The following is a 20,154-nucleotide window of genomic DNA, read 5'->3' on the forward strand; positions in this document are numbered from 1 at the left end:
TTCAGAACAAATATAGTTAACTCCCACATTTCACAGTATAGATGCCAACAAAACTTCCAAGTGTGAAATGCTTGCTTATCCATTTATTTGTCTACTAGATGATTATCTACTTAGTGGTAAAGCAGTTCAATTATATTTTTACAGTGATACTGTTACACTTTATTGTGCTCTAATTAAACTGGACATTAGTTATTAGCTAATATTGAATTATAAGCATTTACCCATTCCTCATTATTTCTTTGACCAGTTTCCAGAGGGGGTATAGGAAGTTTGAGAGTAGGTCATTGAACTTTTACCTAAGGAACTTCAACTACTCTTCCTGGTCAGTATTTTAGATTCTGGTTTCGGAAATCTTTATTATTTGTTTTTTTTTTTTTTTTTTTTTTTTTTTTTTTAAATTTTTTATTGTTGAGTACTTTGTAAAAACAAGAAACCAAAGAGGTGCCAGCTGAGCAGTTGCCTATGTAGAGGGTGAAGCGTCATTATTAAGTGCATATATAAAATGTTATTAACTGGACCTGTTAATCTTTAAAATAAGAATTAGTACAAATAATGAATGTTAAGTATGTAGAGGCCCCTACATCCATTGTTGTTTTCTTTGGTAGACAAAGCTTGTGTTCATCAGGTAGACCAGAGTAAATAATCTTTTCTTTAAACATATTTATACCATTGTCTGCTCTCATCACTTTATCAGACTGTTGCAAATTCCAGTAACCCTCAAAAAGAAAAACCTTTCCCAACACTGAATCTAGCATAAATTTGTCATTACCTCCCAATCATGGCCAGCCATGAAGAATGTCCATAATGAGAGTCCATAGTTTCTTAGAACAAACGTTCGGCCATTTAATTTTCGCCTACTTAGTTCCTAGTCACTAGATATGGAGAAGACTTTCCAGTTAGACCAGTAGTGCTCATGAGACCAGAACTGAGATGGCGAGTACTCTTGGATTTTATTTACCATGCCCTGCTGTTCCATTCCTTGAAATGTGCAGTTAGCTTTGGGCCTCTCATGGACAGAAGGTAAATGTGCCATTTACTGGAACTAGGAAAATGTGTAAATAGCATTGGAATGGCCTGTGTGTTGTGGATTGTTGGTTGTTCTGTGCCAATTCACTGGCAATAATGTGTGCATGTTAATTCATTTGGATGCATATCGTTTCTATTGTACATAAGCCATTGGCAGTTAGCCTACCCCATAAGTTACTAAAACATGAAATCTGTATTGAGTGGGGGTAGAAACTTGTAGGCAGCATATGGTGTGATATTGGGGAGAAAAAAGAAGGCTGTGAATGTGAATTTTATTTTGTCAGATTAGTGGGAGTAACTCTTGTTCTTTAAAGATACCATCTGCACAGGATTTTCATTCTTGCCTTCAGTGCAGATCATGCAGGATCTGTAAAAGCTTTTAAGTTTGGTTATTGGGGTTTAATTTTTTACTCTCTGAGTTACCTACAGATTTGTTTAAGGGCTCTTTCTTGCAAAGCACTTTCCATCCAAAAGTACCTCAGAGGTCCCAGAACATGCCAGCCCTTACAAATGTCGCTGATATAACAGCTCCACATGAATTGTTCACTGGCTTCTAACAATCACAGCTCCACCTCTCTTATCCACCTACCTAACTTCAGAGAAGAGAAGTATCTTTTATCTGTTTTCCCTGAGTTCCTGCCATTACCAATTACTTGTTTTTTATATGCTCCAGTTCCTGGGATTTTGATGTCTTGGACTTTGGGCTGCATTGTGTTTGAGACATAACTCCTATTTCAGTAATTTTGGCTGCTTTAAGAGCTTCTCCAGACTCTTATTCAACTCCCCCATTTTTGTATTCAGCTCTGTGCTTTTCCATCCTTTAGATTGCTTGGAGAGGCATCATTGCCTTAAGGCTTCTGCCACGTTCTTCATCATATCGCAGTCCTTCAGTCAGTATAAATGTTTACGTATGATTCTTCAGTGCGCTCCTTTGTGCTATACTGAAAGCTGTTTGTTGTTGTTACCCTGGTGCTCGATGCAGCATGGAATGTAGCAATGCTTCATATTTGTCTCTGTCTTCCAGTGGACTCCATCTCTTAATGCAGGGGTTAGACAAGCAAATTCATTGAGCATCACTATAAAACATTGAGTCCCAGCGCCATAAACAGATGGAATAGTCTTCCACTACAAATTTTGAGAGTTCTCAGAGTTCTGGAGATGTACATACCCACTCCCTCTGCCTGTTTCAATAATGGGAGACCCTGAATCAGGTGGGTATAGATTGGTGTCCATGTAGGAAAAGACTGGTTCTCTTTCAGACCTTTGTGGCTTGATGTGCATTTGGTGCTAAGTGCTTCCAGAGGAGTTCATTACAACTCCCTCCATGGAGCTTAGTGCCTTAGCTCCCAGCTTTACTCTAATTGGTTCTTTCATTTGGACAGGATCCCTTCTGTGGGGCTGGCACTGCATCAACTTCCTCTCTTGAGACTACAGTGCATTGGTGCCTCCTGTGGACCTGGCCTCCTGCTGCTGCTGCTCTGAGATTTGACACATCTGCTCCTGCCCTGCATCATGGCACATTAGTGCATCTTGTAGTCTAGAGCATGGGATGTTGCACCCTCAGTAAAGCCTGGCACATTAGTACCTCTCCCTTAATTTCTGTGCTAACCTCCAGCACCTGGATGTGTGCATTGACGACTCAGGCAGGAACCTCTGGTAACTTGGGAACTCTGAGTTTCTGACAGATTCTCAGGATGTCTAAACATTTGGACAGGCAGAATAAGGATATACATTTTCCTATTAATGCCAGCTTCTTTCTGGTGCAGTGAGAGATGGACGCTCTTTGGGACATCCGTATTCTCTGTGTTTTTCAGTCATGGGTGTTCTGAAGCATGGCCATTTAAACTGCAGCAAGAGAATCCTCTGCCAAGGTTGTCAGTGCAGTCAGGTCTCTGTAAGTTTTGGTTGTTTAACTCCCCTATTCTTTTGTATCAGGAGTGAATCTCTAGTCTAAATGCAAGAAGTGTAAAGTCATGACTCCTGTCATAAGAAGCTTTGTCCTCCATGTATTTCTGCTTGCCTCTTTAGAGAGCAATACTGTGGAGCCCGAATAATAATAATCACACCTAGTTCTTCTATAGCACTTTTCCTCAGTCATTCTCAAAGCACTTTACAAAAAGAAGTAAGTATCATTATTCCCCATTTTACAAATAAGGAAACTGATGCAGAGAGGGGTGAAGTGACTTGCTTAAGGTTACTCAAGGGCCCAGTCCAGTTCTCTACCCACTAGCTCACACTGCTTTGATTAATGCACATAATCTTGTTGTTCAGTTCTTGGAGTTCTTCACTCCCTGTCGTGCTCGCTGTCCGCCTATGAAATGGCTTGCCATGGACCGTATTTTCAGTGCCCCATGAAGCTCTCAGACAGCAGGGAGAATGCATCTCCCTAACTGAAAAACTGCCCAAATGCCTTTTGTCAGGAAAGACAAAGATTTGCTCAGTTTACCAGCTCTCTGCTGATCCTGGCACATGGTGGTTTACCCTGCTGCAGATGGCAGTGGCTGGCCTTACTGAGTGGGAAGCCTGGCCACAGGCCACTTGGCACAAAGATCTCTTGCTCCCCTGCAACCCAAACGTCTATCCCTGGCCACCTGGTTCCTTTCAGGGCAGTGATCTGGAGGCACAGTGTTTGAGTAGGCACATTGCGAAGGTCTGCCTTTTCCCATAAGAGCTCACAACTTAAATGGAAGTTTATGCTGTGGTGCACTCCTGCCCATATGGTTCCCTTTTGAAAGTCCCCCAGAAAAACCCTTTAACCCCTTTCATTGGTAAGGTGTGTTTAACCATAGGCCCGTTAGCACCGGATATATGCTAGATTGACACACTTGATTCCTCCTCCCCCATTTATTTTTTTAAAATCCCTTTATCATGGGACATTAATAAAAGGGCCTGACAAAAGTGATAGAAGTTTCATCTCAGCAACTTTCTCCATTTGAATTCAGGTTTCTTACTTGGAAATTCATTTTCAAATGATAGCATAAAGTGATTAAGCCAAAAGTACAGGTGCACCAAAACATCAGATACACAAGAACTAGGTGAATTCCCATGACTCTCACTGAAGTCACAAGCTCAGACAATAAAAATCTTACATAATGTCTTACCAGGAGAAGACTTGCATGTAACTCACTTTCTCGATGGTATGTGTAGATAAGAAAATAATGGTATGTCTGAAATATAGGCAGGTATAATGCACTAAACAGCAAGTAACAGTAGGGAAACCTGATTTGTATTTGTATTAAATAAAATGTGGTCTTTAAATTGCCCTGGGTCTTCACCATTCTCTTTCCCACTCTTCTGCCAGACGATATACACAGCTAAAAGGTACAAAACAAATTTTGCCTGAAGTGTAGATCCTTAGCACGTGCTCTTTTTTGTTCACTCTAATTGATTAGACTAGAGTTTGAGAGCCTGCACAGTAAATCAATACCAGTTTATTACAGTCATACATATTTAAAAGCTTTTTCAGCTGCAGAATTAACTGAATGTGTGACCTAAGCTTGTGTTTTATATAATTAGTAGTAAACATTGTGAGTTTTAGAAATAACTGTGTTCGTTGTGCCAGTCTCCTTCCCTTGCAACTGGGCATAGATGTTCTCCTCTTGCCTGGTCAACTGAAACCAACATAGACTAGTAGTATACGTGATGTCATTGGTGTACACACAGACCACCATTTTCCCCCTTTACACTATGGGAAATCCTCCTCCTTTGCAGAAGACCGATAAGGCAGTCGTCATGTCATCAGAGCAACACGAATGCTGCTTCAGAACTTGCTAGCAGAAGTTGCTCATGGAGCATTTTTCATCCTCGGGTTTAAAGCCTGGAAGCTGTTACACCTGTGATGTTTCTTTTCTTCTGTCCTGGAAATGTGGTGGTTACTCCCAAATCAGTCTTACTAGCAGCGGGTTAGGCTGCAAAAGGTGAATTGCAGAGGAAGATTTTATTTTTATTTGTGGCCTTAATTGTACCTTTACGCTATGTAAAGATATCTTTGAAGTTTTTTCCCAGTTATTTTGCTGTTTTCATTTAAAAAAAAAAAAAAGTTTCAGTCATAATAGGTTTTAATTAAATCTGTGTGTTAGGCGGTCTGAATAAATATCATTTGCCTGCTTTAACTGAGTGCTCAGAGGGCTGCAGCTTTGACTTTCTCGTGTTACTACCTAGTTTGTCCTCCAGAGCCAAGACCCACTACTGTATTTCTAATGGTAAAAAAAGTAGCAGGAAAAAAGCAGCTTTTGGACAAGGGAAAAGTGTAGCTGATATGGAGAGCTAGCAGATAGTATGGTCTTGGTTCCTCCTTCTGCTTCCAGTGGTTTTTATAGTTGTCCAGGTTCTTTCTGACAAAAAAGTATCTAGATGCCTTTCCAGAAACAGGAAGAACCACTGTAGATGCCTCCACTAGGGGCCACTAATACAGAAAGAGGAGAGGAAATAGACTGACTCAGGGATTACAGGGCTGCCACCAAATAGGACCTGCCATGAGGAGAAGAACCAGCCCATGGGTGAGAAGCATCCCAGGATAGCTGCAATCTAGGCAGTATTTACAGGGAAGATGATGTCCAGGTAACGTGGAAGTGTGTGGAGAAGGAGAGGCAAATAGAATGAGTGAGACTAAATGAATTGCAAAAGTACCAGTGTAATTAATTTTCTTGCATCATCCCCCCCCCTCCCCCTCCCGGGGGACAAAATGCGTATGACGTTAAAGATAGATTTTTATAAGTAAAATACCTCAGTACTTTCTTATTACTACTTAAACAGGTAAGCAATTGCTGTATTTTCCATAGGAATGTTTCATAATTCATATAGGAGAAGATCTTGATTGTGCAGTCATGAATGGAAGGGAAAGTGCTCTGTTAGACTCTCTCTCTATTAAAGTGTTTGACGGGCCCCTGTCTTAGTGAATCAATAAGCAGCAAGAAATTTTAGAGACTATTTTTTGTTCTGTGTAGAGTATTGCCCAGGGACTATTTGCTGAGGACATTAGCATCAAAACATGGACTTACCTCAGTTTCTATTTTTGCTGTGGATGTCAAAGTGAGATCCTGGCTTGAATTGTACTTTCAAATTTTTTTTTTTTTTTTTTTTTTCCTCTTGTGAAATAAAGAATGGAAAGTCATGATATATGAATGTCACAGGTGTACAGACCTTCTAATAATGGGAAACAGTAATGCCCTGAACAATATGCTTTCCACTTCAATTCTCCAGTGAGTTTTCTTGATTAATATTCTCTGGAGAACCAAGGTTTTAAAAAAATCAGGTCCTGACGAATAGCTCTGTGTGGCTCTAAAGCTTGTCTTTCTCCCCAACAGAAATTGGTCCAATAAAAGATATTACATCACACACCTTGTATCTAATATCCTGGCACTGATACAGTTACAGCTACACTGCATAATTACAAGAAACATTGGCATCTGTTGATTTGTGTTCTGTATTAATACCACTTCTGTTTTTGAAACCCTGTATTGATAAATTTCCACATAGGGATGACAATGGAATGTTTCAAAATACAAGCTGAGCTGAGGAAAAACTCAGTGTGCTGTTGCACTCTTTGGCCAAAAAGTCACTGCCAAAATGACAAAATAAAAACGCTACTTTATTATTTGGTTAAGGAAAAAATTACTTGAATCTGGTATTGCATGGAAAAAATATTTGTAGGGGTTTTTTTGTTTGTTTTTTTTTGTTTTTTTAACATTTGTTGAAGCAATTCCCCTATTTAGAGACCCAATATGCAAAGTTAACTTTAACAGGTTGCTTATTTATGTTGCAGGATTTGTATAATGCTGAATGAGATCAGCTGTTTCATCAGGCTAATTTTAGAGTAAATTGATTGTTCTCCCTTATACACAACTAATCTAGAACTACATAAGTAGTAATGATATGACATATTGTCTGTATCCGAATAAGTAATCAGTTAATTCACTAGGGATGCACAATGCCTTTAAGCCCCACTAAATAGGGTTTAAATAGAATTTAAATGGTGCATAGGCCTTGTGTAGAGTGAATTTCACCTAGCTGAAGATTAGCCTATTTTTTCTTCAACCTGATCACTTCTTCCAATGTAAGAATAGTAGTTTCAAAACTCTTCTTGTGTTACATAGTTCAGATACATTTGCATTATCTGCTTCCTTTGTATTTTTTGATACATAAATTTGAGAACAGATCTAGTACTTGTGCTTGTGTTCAGAGTTCCATGTTGTAGCAGCCCCTGGGGGCGTTTTCAGAAAAACATACTGGTTCACGTGTTGAGAAGAAATCTTAACCCATCCCCAGTAAACAGTGAGTAGTAAGAATTTAAGATGGGATTTTTTTTTTTTTTAAATCTTGTGGGTTATCTTTGAGGTATTCTATACTGTTGAACTTCTTAGATCTGATTGGTTAATGTCTGTCATGTTCATTGTGGCCATCTTTGTGGCATAGCTCAAGTTGTATTTTCATCAGAGCTTACCACTGACTGATGAGCTGTTCCCCTGGCACAGCAGCCCTAGGAAAAAATACTCATAATAAAACACCTATTCCATTATATTCCTTGGTTGCTCCTTGAAACAGCCTAGCTCATGGAAAAGATTGCTCAGCATTTCTTTGATTTACTCCATAGTGATCCAGTCTGCAGTAAGTCAGCTGCTGTTTAAATTAAGGAGCAGATACACATATCCTTTAAAATGTATCTTGTGCCACTCCACTTTATATATATAAAAATATCCAGTTGAGTGGTGCAAGACAGATTTTAAATATATGGAATGTGTGTAAACATCTGCAGCATATAGACGATAAATTCCTAACTGCTTAGCCCAGCACACTTTTCCATATCTTTATTGGATAAAAACAATTCTAAGCCACATTTCTTTTGGTTGACCATTCTCCAGTGAATTAAAAAAAATCATGTAATTAAAACATTTCTGTTACCTGCCTATAGGTTCTGTCATTAATATACAACAGAGTACCTCATGTGGAAATCCCAACTCCTGACTGAGAGAGATTAATTCTGAGGGAAGGCCTTCTTTGATAGTAACAGTTAGGGACATGCATTTTTTCCTACATAGCTCTGGCTACGTCTGCACTATGAGCTAGGGGTGTGATTCCCAGCTTCTGTGGACACATTCAGACTATCTCTCACCTGAGCTAACAAGCTAAAAATTGTAGTATAGATGCAGTAGCATGGGCAGCGATGGCTTATGAACTAGCTGCCCCGAGTACATACTTAGAGAGAGAGGGTACAGCAGAGTTTGTACTCAGGGTGGCTAGCCAATGCCACTGCTGCAGGTATTTGTTACCTCAGCTATGCCACTATTTTTAGCATGCTAGCTCAGATGCGAGCTGGTATGAGTATGTCGACGGGAGTTAAGAATCACACTCCCAACTCCTAGTGTAAACATAGCCTGGGACTGAGAATAAATCAGTTTCTGTATCTAACTGGCTATATTAAGGGTAATCTCTGAATCTCAGCTCTGTTGCTTGGGCTTTTTTGTAATTATTATTGGAAACTCTGGTTCTCTAGCAAGGCTATCATTGCAGGTGTGCCCTGCTGTGCCTTTAGTTCAGTGCCGCGAAACTACCCTGGCGTGGATTTTAACTGAAGATACAGATTGATACAAGGTCACTGCAGACCTCCTCCAGCATTGGTTTGCAACGCTGCTGTGGGCTGCAGACTTCAGTTTTTTCCACAAGTTCTAGTAGGCAGGTCTCAGAAGGCGACTGTACTGAAGTGCAATAGCCAGATAGAACTTCCTCCTACTGCAGTTCTTCAAGTCATCCACTGACTTTTTTTTAATGATGAGCGTGGATGCTGCATTGAGACATAACTAGTTATGTTTTTTAAAGTAACTACAACACTGCCCTAATGCACATACATACGCCACAAAGTACTAAATGTATACAAGGGGATCAAGCTCTGGTTGCTATAGGAACCTTAACTGAGATACCATTTAAATTGTCATAATTTTAACATAGGCTTTTCCAGACTAAATACTGAGAAATGTGAGCTGACATGCCTTTGTGTGGCATTTTGATCATTTAAAAAGTGGAGAAATTACTCTCTTTATTTATAAAAAAAAAGAAAAAACTTAGGGGCAAAAATGACACTTAAAGAAAAATAAGTACATTGTGAAGAGCATCTGGAAGCTTGCCTCCTCGCAGCTAGTAAGGTCACAACTTTGCAGTGGCCATGTAGGATATGTATGCAGTTTGTATGTGCCATTAGTTACTCATCTTCAGAATAAGTTGCCTTTGGTAAATTCCATGAAATCTACTGCAGCTGGCACAGGAGGAGAAAAATGTATTGTGTTAATAAGGTAAACAAATTGGTAATGAGTATGAAACCCAATTGTTTTTGGTTGGTTGTCTGTGATATTTTTAAAACAACTGAAAACTTTCTATTCTGTTGATTGGGTCCATCCATGTGGAAAATCTTCCTTCTGGAATCTAATGATATATGTTTTTTCCAGGTTAAGTGTCATACCTGAATTGCCTGTATTTTTTCAGGAGAGGAGAGTTGTTTATATTTTATTACTATCCAGATGCAATGGATCTTCATGAGTGTGTGTAGGTGGTACATATCAATTCATGGTGTATATTTATAAATATCTGTTATGTTAATATTTTTTCTAACTGGATTTTGATTTGAGATCTTCCATAGCTACCGTCTTAATATGTTTACTGCAGAATTCTTCCCTCTCACGCACTACCATACTAGCAAAAGATTTCTATTATGCAATCCGTTTTTTCTACCATACTCAAATCATGAAAAACATTGTTCCTGAAAACTTTTTGCATGGTGTTAAAAAATTCAGATAGGTTTCATTTTTAAATTCAAATGTTCAGTTTTGCCACTGAAATTTGTACTCTTTCCTGTATGTCTTTTCTGATATAGTTGCCTTGCAGCTATTCAATGTGGAGTAAGTGTGTAATGTTTATGCTGCAACTTGCAGTGTAATGCCTCTAAAATAGTTCTCCAGTTTAGTTTATCTTTTTATTAGCTCTGATTCTTCAGGGTTTCCTATTTACTTCCTTTAAATTCTTCTAGCTCTTACATTAGTTGTCTTCCTCTATAAAATCCTTATACTTGGATTCAAGAGGAGAAACAGACGCATTCCAAATTTAGGAACAGATCAATGTTTTTTACAGGTTTTACAGTTTTTTTTGTTTTTTTTTTACCAGTTTACCTCCACTCTGTAACTCATCGAATTAAATTATCAGTTTAGTTCCCACTGTGCTATAGACCTCTTGTGAGCGGAGCTTCAGAAACCAGGTGGAAGTCACAATTCATCTCAGAGCAGAAGCATTAGTGAAGCTCTTTGGACCTCCTCGTTGGTTTAACAGCTTGTTTGGTTTGTTTAAATGAAAAAGGGAAATGATGATAGCAGTATATTCTGGTGGGTTTGCACTTAAATGCTATGCAGAAGAAGTGGGTTACAGGAGGGATTTGAGATGGTGGGAGCCTAGGGCAGGGAGGTGATTTCAGGGATAAGGAGTGATATGACAGCATACACAGGTGAGTGAATCAAAGGAGCAGACGGGGGAGAATAAACCTAGTGCTCCTTATCCTTGAGAAGCAAGAGGCTGTTAGTGACTTTTTGAGAAGGTATTTCAGTGCAGGGGAGAAGGCAGAAGCCACATTGGAGAGGTTGGATGAAAGTCAAGGAGAAGGAAGGGATGTGGGCACAAGAGGCCATAGCTAGAAAGGGCAGTGGGATTGAGTGAAAGCCCCCTCTGGATAGGGGAAAGAGTGTAAACGAAAGTAGGGGAAAAGGAGCTGGAAGGGAAGGAAAAGTGGTTGAAAATCAGGAAGGGAAGGCAAAATCTTATCTGCATGATCACTTTCCTAAAATGTCATTATAAGGCTATCCGAGCTCAGCTGCCAGCCAAGGTAAGATCCATTCTGAATGCTGCTTCATCAGATGTTTGAGTACAACGTATCTGAATGTTCTTACACAGCCAACCTTTTAAGGAAGTTATTTTCAAAGAGCAGTGAAGAAGTGTGACTTCTGGCTATGAGAAAATGCATGTGTTAAAGGTGCTCTGACTAATTAGAGATGACTCCCTAAAAACAAATCTGCATTGGGTGGTCTCAGTTCATTTATTAGCTGGCAGGTGTCAAAATGACTAAAACCTTCACCATAGTTGACCTTTTGGCCATTCTGGCAAAATGCAAATACTTCAGAGGGATATTTAAATCCAAACTATCTCTTGCGCCTTTTGCTCTGAGTTGTTGAGAGTGACTGAATTTGGGCCTAAACTGCCTAACTGTGTCCCTTAACCAACCATAAAGTTTTATCATACATTTAATCACCTTTCTCCCATTAGCTATAATGGCAACCGCCTACAAACAACCTGCTACTTGTGTACACCTTCCTGTGATAACTCAATATCTCAAACTCAAACCCTGTTCCAAGGAACTAGCAGCAGCTGAAGTAACTAATTGAAACTCGTCGGTTATGTTGCACAAGCCCAGCACCACAGTAGATTTGGGTGATGCAAAACACTAACAATCATACAACGTGGTGGGTACTGCCTCTAACATGGTGACGTGTAAAAAGAATGGAGAGACATTTAGTTGTCTTCATCAGCGCGCACACAATCCAAAGGACAAAGCTGCTGCTCTTGCTAGAACAGAAAGCATGGGACCCGAAGAGCAGAAGTCTGTTAAATTTTAATTTGGTTTCCTTTCTTGGATATGTTCGTTGTTCTTCAGTGGCACTATAAGAAGAATGGGAGATATGTGTACTTACATTAGGTTTAATCAAGTAGTGACAATGAGAGATGGATGTTTTGTTGCAGTCTGGAGCACATTAGGAATTAAAAACACCAGGTAGTGCCACATCAGATCAGGCCAAAGGTCTAGTTACTGGTACCCAGTCTCTCAGTAGCCCATACCACACACTTCTGAGAAGTATGTAACGTCCCCATAGCATCTGATTAGGCAGTAGTATGCTTATGGGAAAGATTATTTCTAACTTCAAGCAGTTAGTGCTTGTTTTATACCCTGAAACATGAAGATTGATATTCCATATAAACTTTTATTCTAGCTAGTGTACCTACATAGTCTAGACATTTTAGAGATAGTTGTCATGTGAAGCCTAGTAGGATCTGTCCCTCATTATCTTGTGGCTGAGTTATTTACAGTTTAATTACTCATTGTGAAATTAAAAGTGTTAGTTATAAATTTGTTTCCTTTTAATGAAGTTGAGTATTTCCTTGTTTTTGTTTTATGACACAAGATATAATATGAGCTCCTGATTGACTTTCTCTAGACCATTCATTGTTTTTATATACTGCTATCTTGCCATCTCTTATTTATCTTCCCAACTAAATTCTCTTAATCTTTAACCTCTCCTCACATGGAAATATTTCCAAGCTTCAAATCCATTGGCTTTTTGGGTTTCTTTTTTTATCTTGTGCTGTATCCTTTTTAAGATGAGATGGCCAAAACTGAAAGAGTACAAGGCAAGGACATACCATAGGTTTTCTATAATATTTTTGGTTTAATTTCTTGCTACGGCCTCTGGTGTTTCAGTTCAGCAGCGTACCAGGTCACACAAATGTCTTCTATCCTTCTCTTTTCTCCATCAGAGCCATGTGGATTTTTTATTTGTGAAGCTCAGCTCTCATATGGTTCTTCTGGAAGAGTGTCCTTATTTAACTATGCAATTCCTGACCTGATTGGAAGCAATGACAATTAGTCCTAGCATCTGGGCAAGCATGGAGAATTTAAACTTCCTGTTAAAGTACAACAAACACAGATCCAATATATTTCACTCTAACCACCCTCCTCTATACTTAGGGGAAGGAGACAATTGGTTTCTCAGAGCAGTCAGAACATTTTAAAGATGTGAAATATATATTGTATGTCAATTTGCAGTTTCACTGGCACTGCTGATTTTTGTTATGTAAAAAAAACCCCCCAGCATCTATCTTGATGATGATGATGATACATTTTGAAATGTAAAGAGGGCGTGAAATCTAATAATAATTCCTGCTGGTTATTGTTTCCCTGAAACAATAAATTACTCTCCCGCCCTCATCTCTCCAAAAACAGGTTACTTACAATGTTGGCAGAACTCAGTAGAATCTCAGAATTAATTGTGGGGAATTTCTACACCAAAATATAGACTGCTGCTTACATAAGCCTTCTGTTAGAAGTATAAACTCAGTAATATAAATAGTGATCAAAAACAAATTCAACATCCTAACTCTACCTGCATAAGAAAAATTTGTATTTGAGTTTAAAGAAGGTAACTAGTGGACCTTCTCAGACACCAAGCATCTGCAGAAACCCCTTTTCCTTACAGTAGGCTGTTTGGGTGTGTGTTCTCTGAGGTAATTAGGAGGAGAAGTTGAGTTGCTGATTTAGTCTAGAGGCTTGTGGTTGGGTTTTTTGGTTCGCTTGGGTTTTTTTGTAATTTGGCTGTGGTGAATTTTTTACACTTGCTCTGTGTTAAGCTGTTGACAAACTAAATTAATTCCCACCTGTCATCTTCTAGTTTGCACATAAACCATGCTACAAGCAATCTTAGATACAAATCTACTTTAACTTGGTTATCAACTGCTTTTACTAAGCATCTCTTTTCTTCCACTTACCTAGCCAAAGTATGCAGAATTCCCTCTGCCCACAGCAGCCTTGTTAAGTGACCCTTTACACACAAGAAGGGAGAAATCACTATCTTATCGCTAAGACATTGAACTGGAGTTCAGGAGATAATGTTCCATTTCCAGATTTACCACAGACTTCCTGTGTGATTTGGACTTCTGTGCCATTTTGCACATGCGGCAATAATCCTCCCTACCGCACAGGAGTCTTGGAGGGTATAGAAAATTTTAAAAAAATACTTGGGAGGTGCTCAGCTACTATTATTGTAATTGGGGCATTGTAAGTGCCTACAGCCACAGTAGTCTCTCAAAAGGAACACACCAGCCTAAACAATGCAGAAGTGGGAGCATCCAGACAGCATTTTAGAAGTAGCAAAATTCATCAGAAATGAATGATGGTTAGATTTTGACAGCCAGAATAACCACTAATTTCATAAAAGGTCATGCTCTTTCCTGTATAGACTTACATGTCAGTGATGCAGTGTTTTCTCTCTGCATTTCTAGTTTTTGTAGCATGTGCCAACAAAGAGCACTGTTGTACTGACTTCCTCTTCAGAATCTATGAAAATGATTTTGTCTCATTAATCGCATCATCCATCATTAGCACAGATAACATGTCGGCTGGCGTTCTGGGACAAAGTAACAGGTGCAGCAGCCTGCACTTCAGTCCAAGCCTAGTTGAGATCCACGGTCACGTATTTGGTCTGGTAATATGTGGTCTGCATCTGAAAGAAACACAGTGGGTGGAAGAGGTGGGATAGGAAAGGAAGGCCTGTGAGTTCTCTGCTACTAAGTAGGAGGGCAGTGTGTCCTTGAAGTGGAGTTTCAGGTAGATGTACAGTAATGGTATGGTACTCGTCATTCCATGGATGTAGTCTGGAAGTTCTATCTTGGGTGGCCAATTGTGTTTTCTTGGAACCTTCATTGCCAAGTCTTCCTGTTTATTTCCAGGGATAACTTTTGGATAACTCTCTCGAGCATTTCTGCAGGCACTTTCTCCACTTGTATTGGCTTCCATAATTGATTGAAAGAGCTTCAAGAAGCCACTTATACCAAGCAGAGAATTGAAAATTATTCATTCTAATGTAACCACACAGGGACTTGTACTTAAACTTCATACTTTGACCCTCCAGTTTGAACCACTTACAGGTTTCAGCATGGTGCCTCCTTGTCAGAATGACCTGTCCTCTGGCCTTGACATCCCTATCCAGAAACTGATATCAACAATGACAGTTGCAGATTATGCCCTTAGCCAAGCAGCAGGTTAAAGACTTGATTGTATGCGCAATACTTGTGCATTCCTAGTAATGCTTTGGCTGTGGTCCTCCTTTCAATGCTATCAATCCAGTGTGGTTTTGCATGGTTGCTGATCCCCCTAGTAGTGAAATGCTTGCTGTTTTTTATGTTTCTTTTATGAGTGGGCATGAATAGCCAATATTCTGATTCTCCACATATCCTCGCTAACTGTACAGTAACACAGTATTGTAGGTCTCTCTACAAGAGCAATTTTTAAAAAATACATTGACAGAAGAAGAGTGAAGAACTACAAATAACTAAGGTAAAGCAAGTGCTTAGCACCCAATTTTGAAAACAAAGGGGAAAAGGGATATACATTTCTCAAATGCACAATCTATGCTCAAGGTGTTAAAGATCTAGCTTTCTTGCTTCTGACTTCATTCATACCCTGCCTGCCACTAAAAAGAGACACCATGTATCGTGCTGAAGAATGGCCACACAATTGTTTTCCTTTGTTTACATTTGTACTGTGCATTACAGTATGCTGCTTTGACAGTGGTATTATTCATATATTTCCAATTCTTCCTTTCTCCAACAGTAAGATTAAAAAGGAAATCAGTCCCATTATACAGAATGAGCTCACCACCCAGAACACAAAGATCTGTGCCTACAATATGTATTGCACATCTTCAACATCTACATTTCTCAAGTCCACTCCAGAGACTGTGCACCACAAGCACGAATGGAAACACAGAAAGCTAAGGTACTGTAAAAAAACAGCAAAAAGTCTGCACAAAATAGCAGCCACTTACATTAGCTCAGAGTTGAATATCTCAGGCAGTCTTAACAAATGTATCCACTCCTCCCTACAGGCACTGTCCCATGGTCAGATGCTGCTGCTGAAGAATGGTTGCCACAAGCAAGAAGGGACAGTGCAGTAGAGGTTTCTTGATTTATATTTTTCTGATCTGAAGCATGCTAAACATATTGCCATACACTTGAGTTATCTTAGACATCACAAAACAGTCACTCAAATTCTTGGGACAGATTACAAGGAGAGGCAGAGGCCCTTCTATGATGTTTTTTTTAAATGGCCCAGGTACAGCATAGGGCATCTCTGTACTAAGATAGTCTTTCATTTTACACTACCTGTTATGTCTTCAACAAATCATTTTTTTTCTATTTCAGGAATTATAAAAAGGAGTATTTTGAACCAAGTCCCATCCACAGCTGATCCTGTGTTCATAAAATTTGACAGTCACTGTTTTTTCCCAGGTAAGGATCTATAATCATTACAGGAGAACATTGCTCTGTGGTGCAGTATCTTACCTCTTATTCAATGCACTGTACTATTTCTTTTCAGAAAACAACTCAAAGCATACTGTGGCTGCTGCATTCATTGCTTCCTCAGGGCTAAACTGAGTGTGCATCCCAGCCAAGTAAGTGCATGTTTTTTTTTCTACAGAGCTCCATTTGTAGAGTATTCATTAGGGCCAGGGATATCTAAATTTCAGCACTATCTGTGTGTGTTACAGGTCATCATATCTCAACTCAGTCAAGCTCTTATGGCTCCACATGAAGCACCACATTCGGATGCATGCAAAAGAACTTGTGCAAGCATGTAGAGTTACCGAGCCAGCCTTCTGAATAGGGAAATCTACAGCTTGTCTTCTGGTGATCATCTTGAAGAAGGTGCTGCGTGTGGTCATAGCAAAACAAGGTTCATCCAGAGGCATGTAATATACAGTGCTCAATAAATGAATTTAAAAAGCTCTCTGTACTGTTTTATCTTTATTTGGGAGCACTTATTCAGACACTAAAAAGTAATAGGATATAAATACCTAGGTTCGATACTATTTTTCCACTAAATAGAGAGCCTTCTGTAAAGCACAGACTGGATTTCAATTCTGTCACTAATTATAGGGGCTAATGTTTGCAAGGGAAGATAGAAAGAGACTTTCTCGTGCTTAGACAAGCACTGCTCTCAGACAGACAAGTGCTAAATATCTCCTGCCAGGGATTTCCTAAGGCCTGTCATTGTGCAGCAAATACAGTTAGTTCTGACCTGGTGATAACAGGAGCGGCTGAGCAAGCACTGTTGATCAGAAACAATGACCCTTAGCCCAGCATGAGTCTCTGTATCTCAAAATTATGCACAGATATGCATGAGCTGGAGTCAGAGGATTGTTGTGCTGTCTGAAGCATCATATTGTACTTCAGTCTGCTATGACAAATTAACTATTTAACAAGTTGCTAATGTGGCTCATTCAGCAGCTCTGCCTCCCAGTGTGATGATAAAACAAATGATTACAGTGTGCTTCCTGCCCGACAGAAATTACTGTAATGGAAATGGGAAACTTTCTGCACTGCACTACAGAATAAACAGAAGCAACAGGATGCTGGAGAGGCAGGGCAGTGTCATGTTGCATGCTGGAGGGATGATTTAGGAGAGCTGTGTATCCATCACCTCAATTCAATATGCGGTTCAACACCATAATGTCTACAGTAACCTAGCAACGGCACCACACACCCCTCCAAGTGAAGGAAGCAAAAGGGCTTTTGGAGCACTATCTGGTGCATTGCAAGGGAACTGCAGCATTTTTCATCACCTCAGCATTGCCATCTGGTGTCTTTTCGTGGCATGGCAGGAAAACTCTCCAGTTCTGGCAGATCATTCCTTGGGTTTGCAGTGCCTCCAATATCCCCATTTGTATTGCGCAAGAGGAACTGCATTCCTTTTTACTGTCACATTGTACTAATGTCATGTCTGGAGGGATCCACCGGTGCATTTTCTCTTGTTTTGTGAGAGCCTCTTTGAGGGTCTTTGTATATTTAAAATATTCATGCTTGTCCTCATGTTGCTTTTCTTTCTGATTCACAACTACTTCATAGAGGTGGTTAAGTCAGAATACTGGGGACAGACACAAGGATCTGAGCAAGATTTTCTTCTCAAGTGAACTTTGCTTGCAAACAACTGAAAAGCTTTCCACATTTGTGGCCTCTTCATGGTGCAACAAAGGGTGTTTTCTTTAAGCATCTTGGCTTCCAAGCACAAGATATTATGTCTGGCCATTATAAGGCATAACCCCATTTGGTTTCTGTGGGGTTGAACCCAGATCTGTGTTGTTAATTAATATTCACCTGTATTTTATTTAAGCTGATTTAGGTAGCAACATCCTTAGAATCTTTTACTTAATTTAAGGGTGTTGTGTTCAGATACCTGAGCTTTGTAAAATAAACACTACGTTATATAAACTGGGCCTAATGGCCTGGGTACAGTATGCCACTATCAACATCATCTCATCTGCACAGCAGGGTAGGAAAAACAACTACCTTCTCATGATCTATGATGTGTTTCGGACAAGAAAATTGTTATTGCAAGATAAAATGGTGCATAATAAAATTATGGAAGCATCTTCTGGCCTTGTGCCCTACATGAAGAAATTTTTTTGTGTTAAACTGAATATTTTAATTTCTTCAGTTGATCAACATCATGGCATGCTGACAAAATGTCTTTCTGGTTATCTGGAGTGTGCCTGTTACCATATTCTCTGACCGTTTTTAGCTTCTTTGATCAGTAACACAACTGACAATTCCTTGTTTTGTTTGTGGGGTTTTGTTTTGGGGTTCCTCCCTCTCCTCCACAAAACCCCCATTGCAATAAAATGTAACTAAAGAAGTGGTATAGCACTTTCTGGTTTACTGCTGACTGAATTCGTTCTAAATTATTACAGGATATAAAATCTAATTTATTTTGGGGGGTTTGAGGTGCAGCATTTTGAATATATCAGAACAGCATTCTCTACCTGAAGCAGTATAAAGTTCAGTTTTGTGTGTGTTAGATCTAAGGGTATTATACACTGAAACTATATTTTTTAAAGATGTAAATGATTGAAATGCATCATTTGTTTGTAGGTTGGTTTGTTTTTTAACTCAGCAGTACTTATACTTTTCCTTCCCCTTTCTGTCTTTATAGGTCTACGAGGGCTAATCAATCTTGGGAACACATGTTTTATGAACTGTATTGTCCAGGCACTTACCCACACTCCACTACTGCGAGATTTCTTCCTCTCCGACAGGCACAAATGTGAAATGCAAAGCCCCAGCTCATGTCTGGTCTGTGAAATGTCTACACTTTTTCAGGAGGTAAGTGCTGTTCACCACTGCAGCAGCACCCTGTAACTTTCCAGAACTCTTCTTATGCAGAGAGGGATCATAAATAAATTCCCATTTATATTATCAGATGGCAAAATACAGTGATAAAAAGGGAATGTGAATTTATTGTCAAAGAATAGTTGAGTGTAGACACTGAAAAATTAATTTTTTCCCTCTTTGAGTCTAATCTTGTTGTCCGTATTCAGGCAAAGCAGTCATTGAAGTCATCAGGAGTTGTCTGAGTATGAAACCTTGTAAGGGCACTGTTAAGGCTGAGAGAGGGCATCTTATTTATCAGGTCCAAGTTTAACTGAGGAATTTGTAACAGGCTCTGGTGGTAGTGAGGAGAGTAAGAGTAAAACTATAGTATGGACCCTTGTAGTTTAAGGCACTGGATCGCATTAGTTTGGGTAAATACTGTACGGATTTCAATTCTGTTTTCCTTTAAAAACATTTGCTATCCTCTCCTATACTAAAACACACTAATGGCAAGAGGATAATGGGAAGCAGCCATGTTGGTTGTAGTATGTACACTGTGAACAAGTACTTTTTCCCTTTGTTCAGCAAGATTCCTGGATTTACTGTATACCTTTCTGAAGTTTCCACCTCCTCTCTGTAGCCCTTTGCTATAGGCACTGCAAGACGTTTCCTTTGTGAGTCACTGAGTTGAAGGAGCTAAAAAATCTTAGTTCTGACTCAGAAATATAAGGCCACAAGACAGGATTGTAGGCGACTTTGATTTTAGGTTTTAAGATGAACTTTCTTCATCTGCCCTGTCTGTTTCCCTGTTTGTGAGAGGCCTGCCTTCATGGTAAACAAAAGAAATACTCAGAGCTTTTCTTTCCTTGATTTAAAACATAGTTTATGCTGTTACAAGGTTTTTGCATATTGCTTCAGAAATGATGTCTGTGTGCAGTGTATTTTAATATAGGTTTATATTTCATAGCAGTGCGTAGAAGCCCAGGGAACACCTAAAATCTCTGTACCAGTATTCAGTAGGTTTTAGTTTTTCACCCGTTTGTCCCTGTTCCCCCAAAGATAACTCTCCTGGTTATTTTAGATCAGTCAATCTTGTGCAGGGCAATGAAGTTCCCTTTTAAGCGTTCCATTAGGGAGTTGTTGGTTTTTGAGATATGCTTAAAACTTTTAAATATAGCA

The 20,154-nt window shown here is 39.4% G+C and overlaps 1 protein-coding gene across 3 annotated transcripts in view; it reads left to right on the plus strand.

Moving 5' to 3' along the window:
* Positions 1-20,154, plus strand: part of USP22 (ubiquitin specific peptidase 22) — a 190,537-nt gene that overhangs the window by 136,548 nt on the left and 33,835 nt on the right. For all 3 annotated transcript variants that reach the window (XM_067534089.1, XM_067534088.1, XM_067534087.1), the window contains one exon: positions 18,818-18,987. In XM_067534089.1, the coding sequence (XP_067390190.1) occupies positions 18,818-18,987 (170 nt within the window). The remainder of the gene's footprint in view (positions 1-18,817; positions 18,988-20,154) is intronic.

The sequence above is a fragment of the Emydura macquarii genome, unplaced genomic scaffold (genome assembly GCF_026122565.2).
Source record: "Emydura macquarii macquarii isolate MOO-44397 ecotype Brisbane River unplaced genomic scaffold, CSIRO-AGI_Emac_v2 contig_3390, whole genome shotgun sequence".
In the NCBI taxonomy this organism is placed as follows: Eukaryota; Metazoa; Chordata; order Testudines; family Chelidae; genus Emydura; species Emydura macquarii.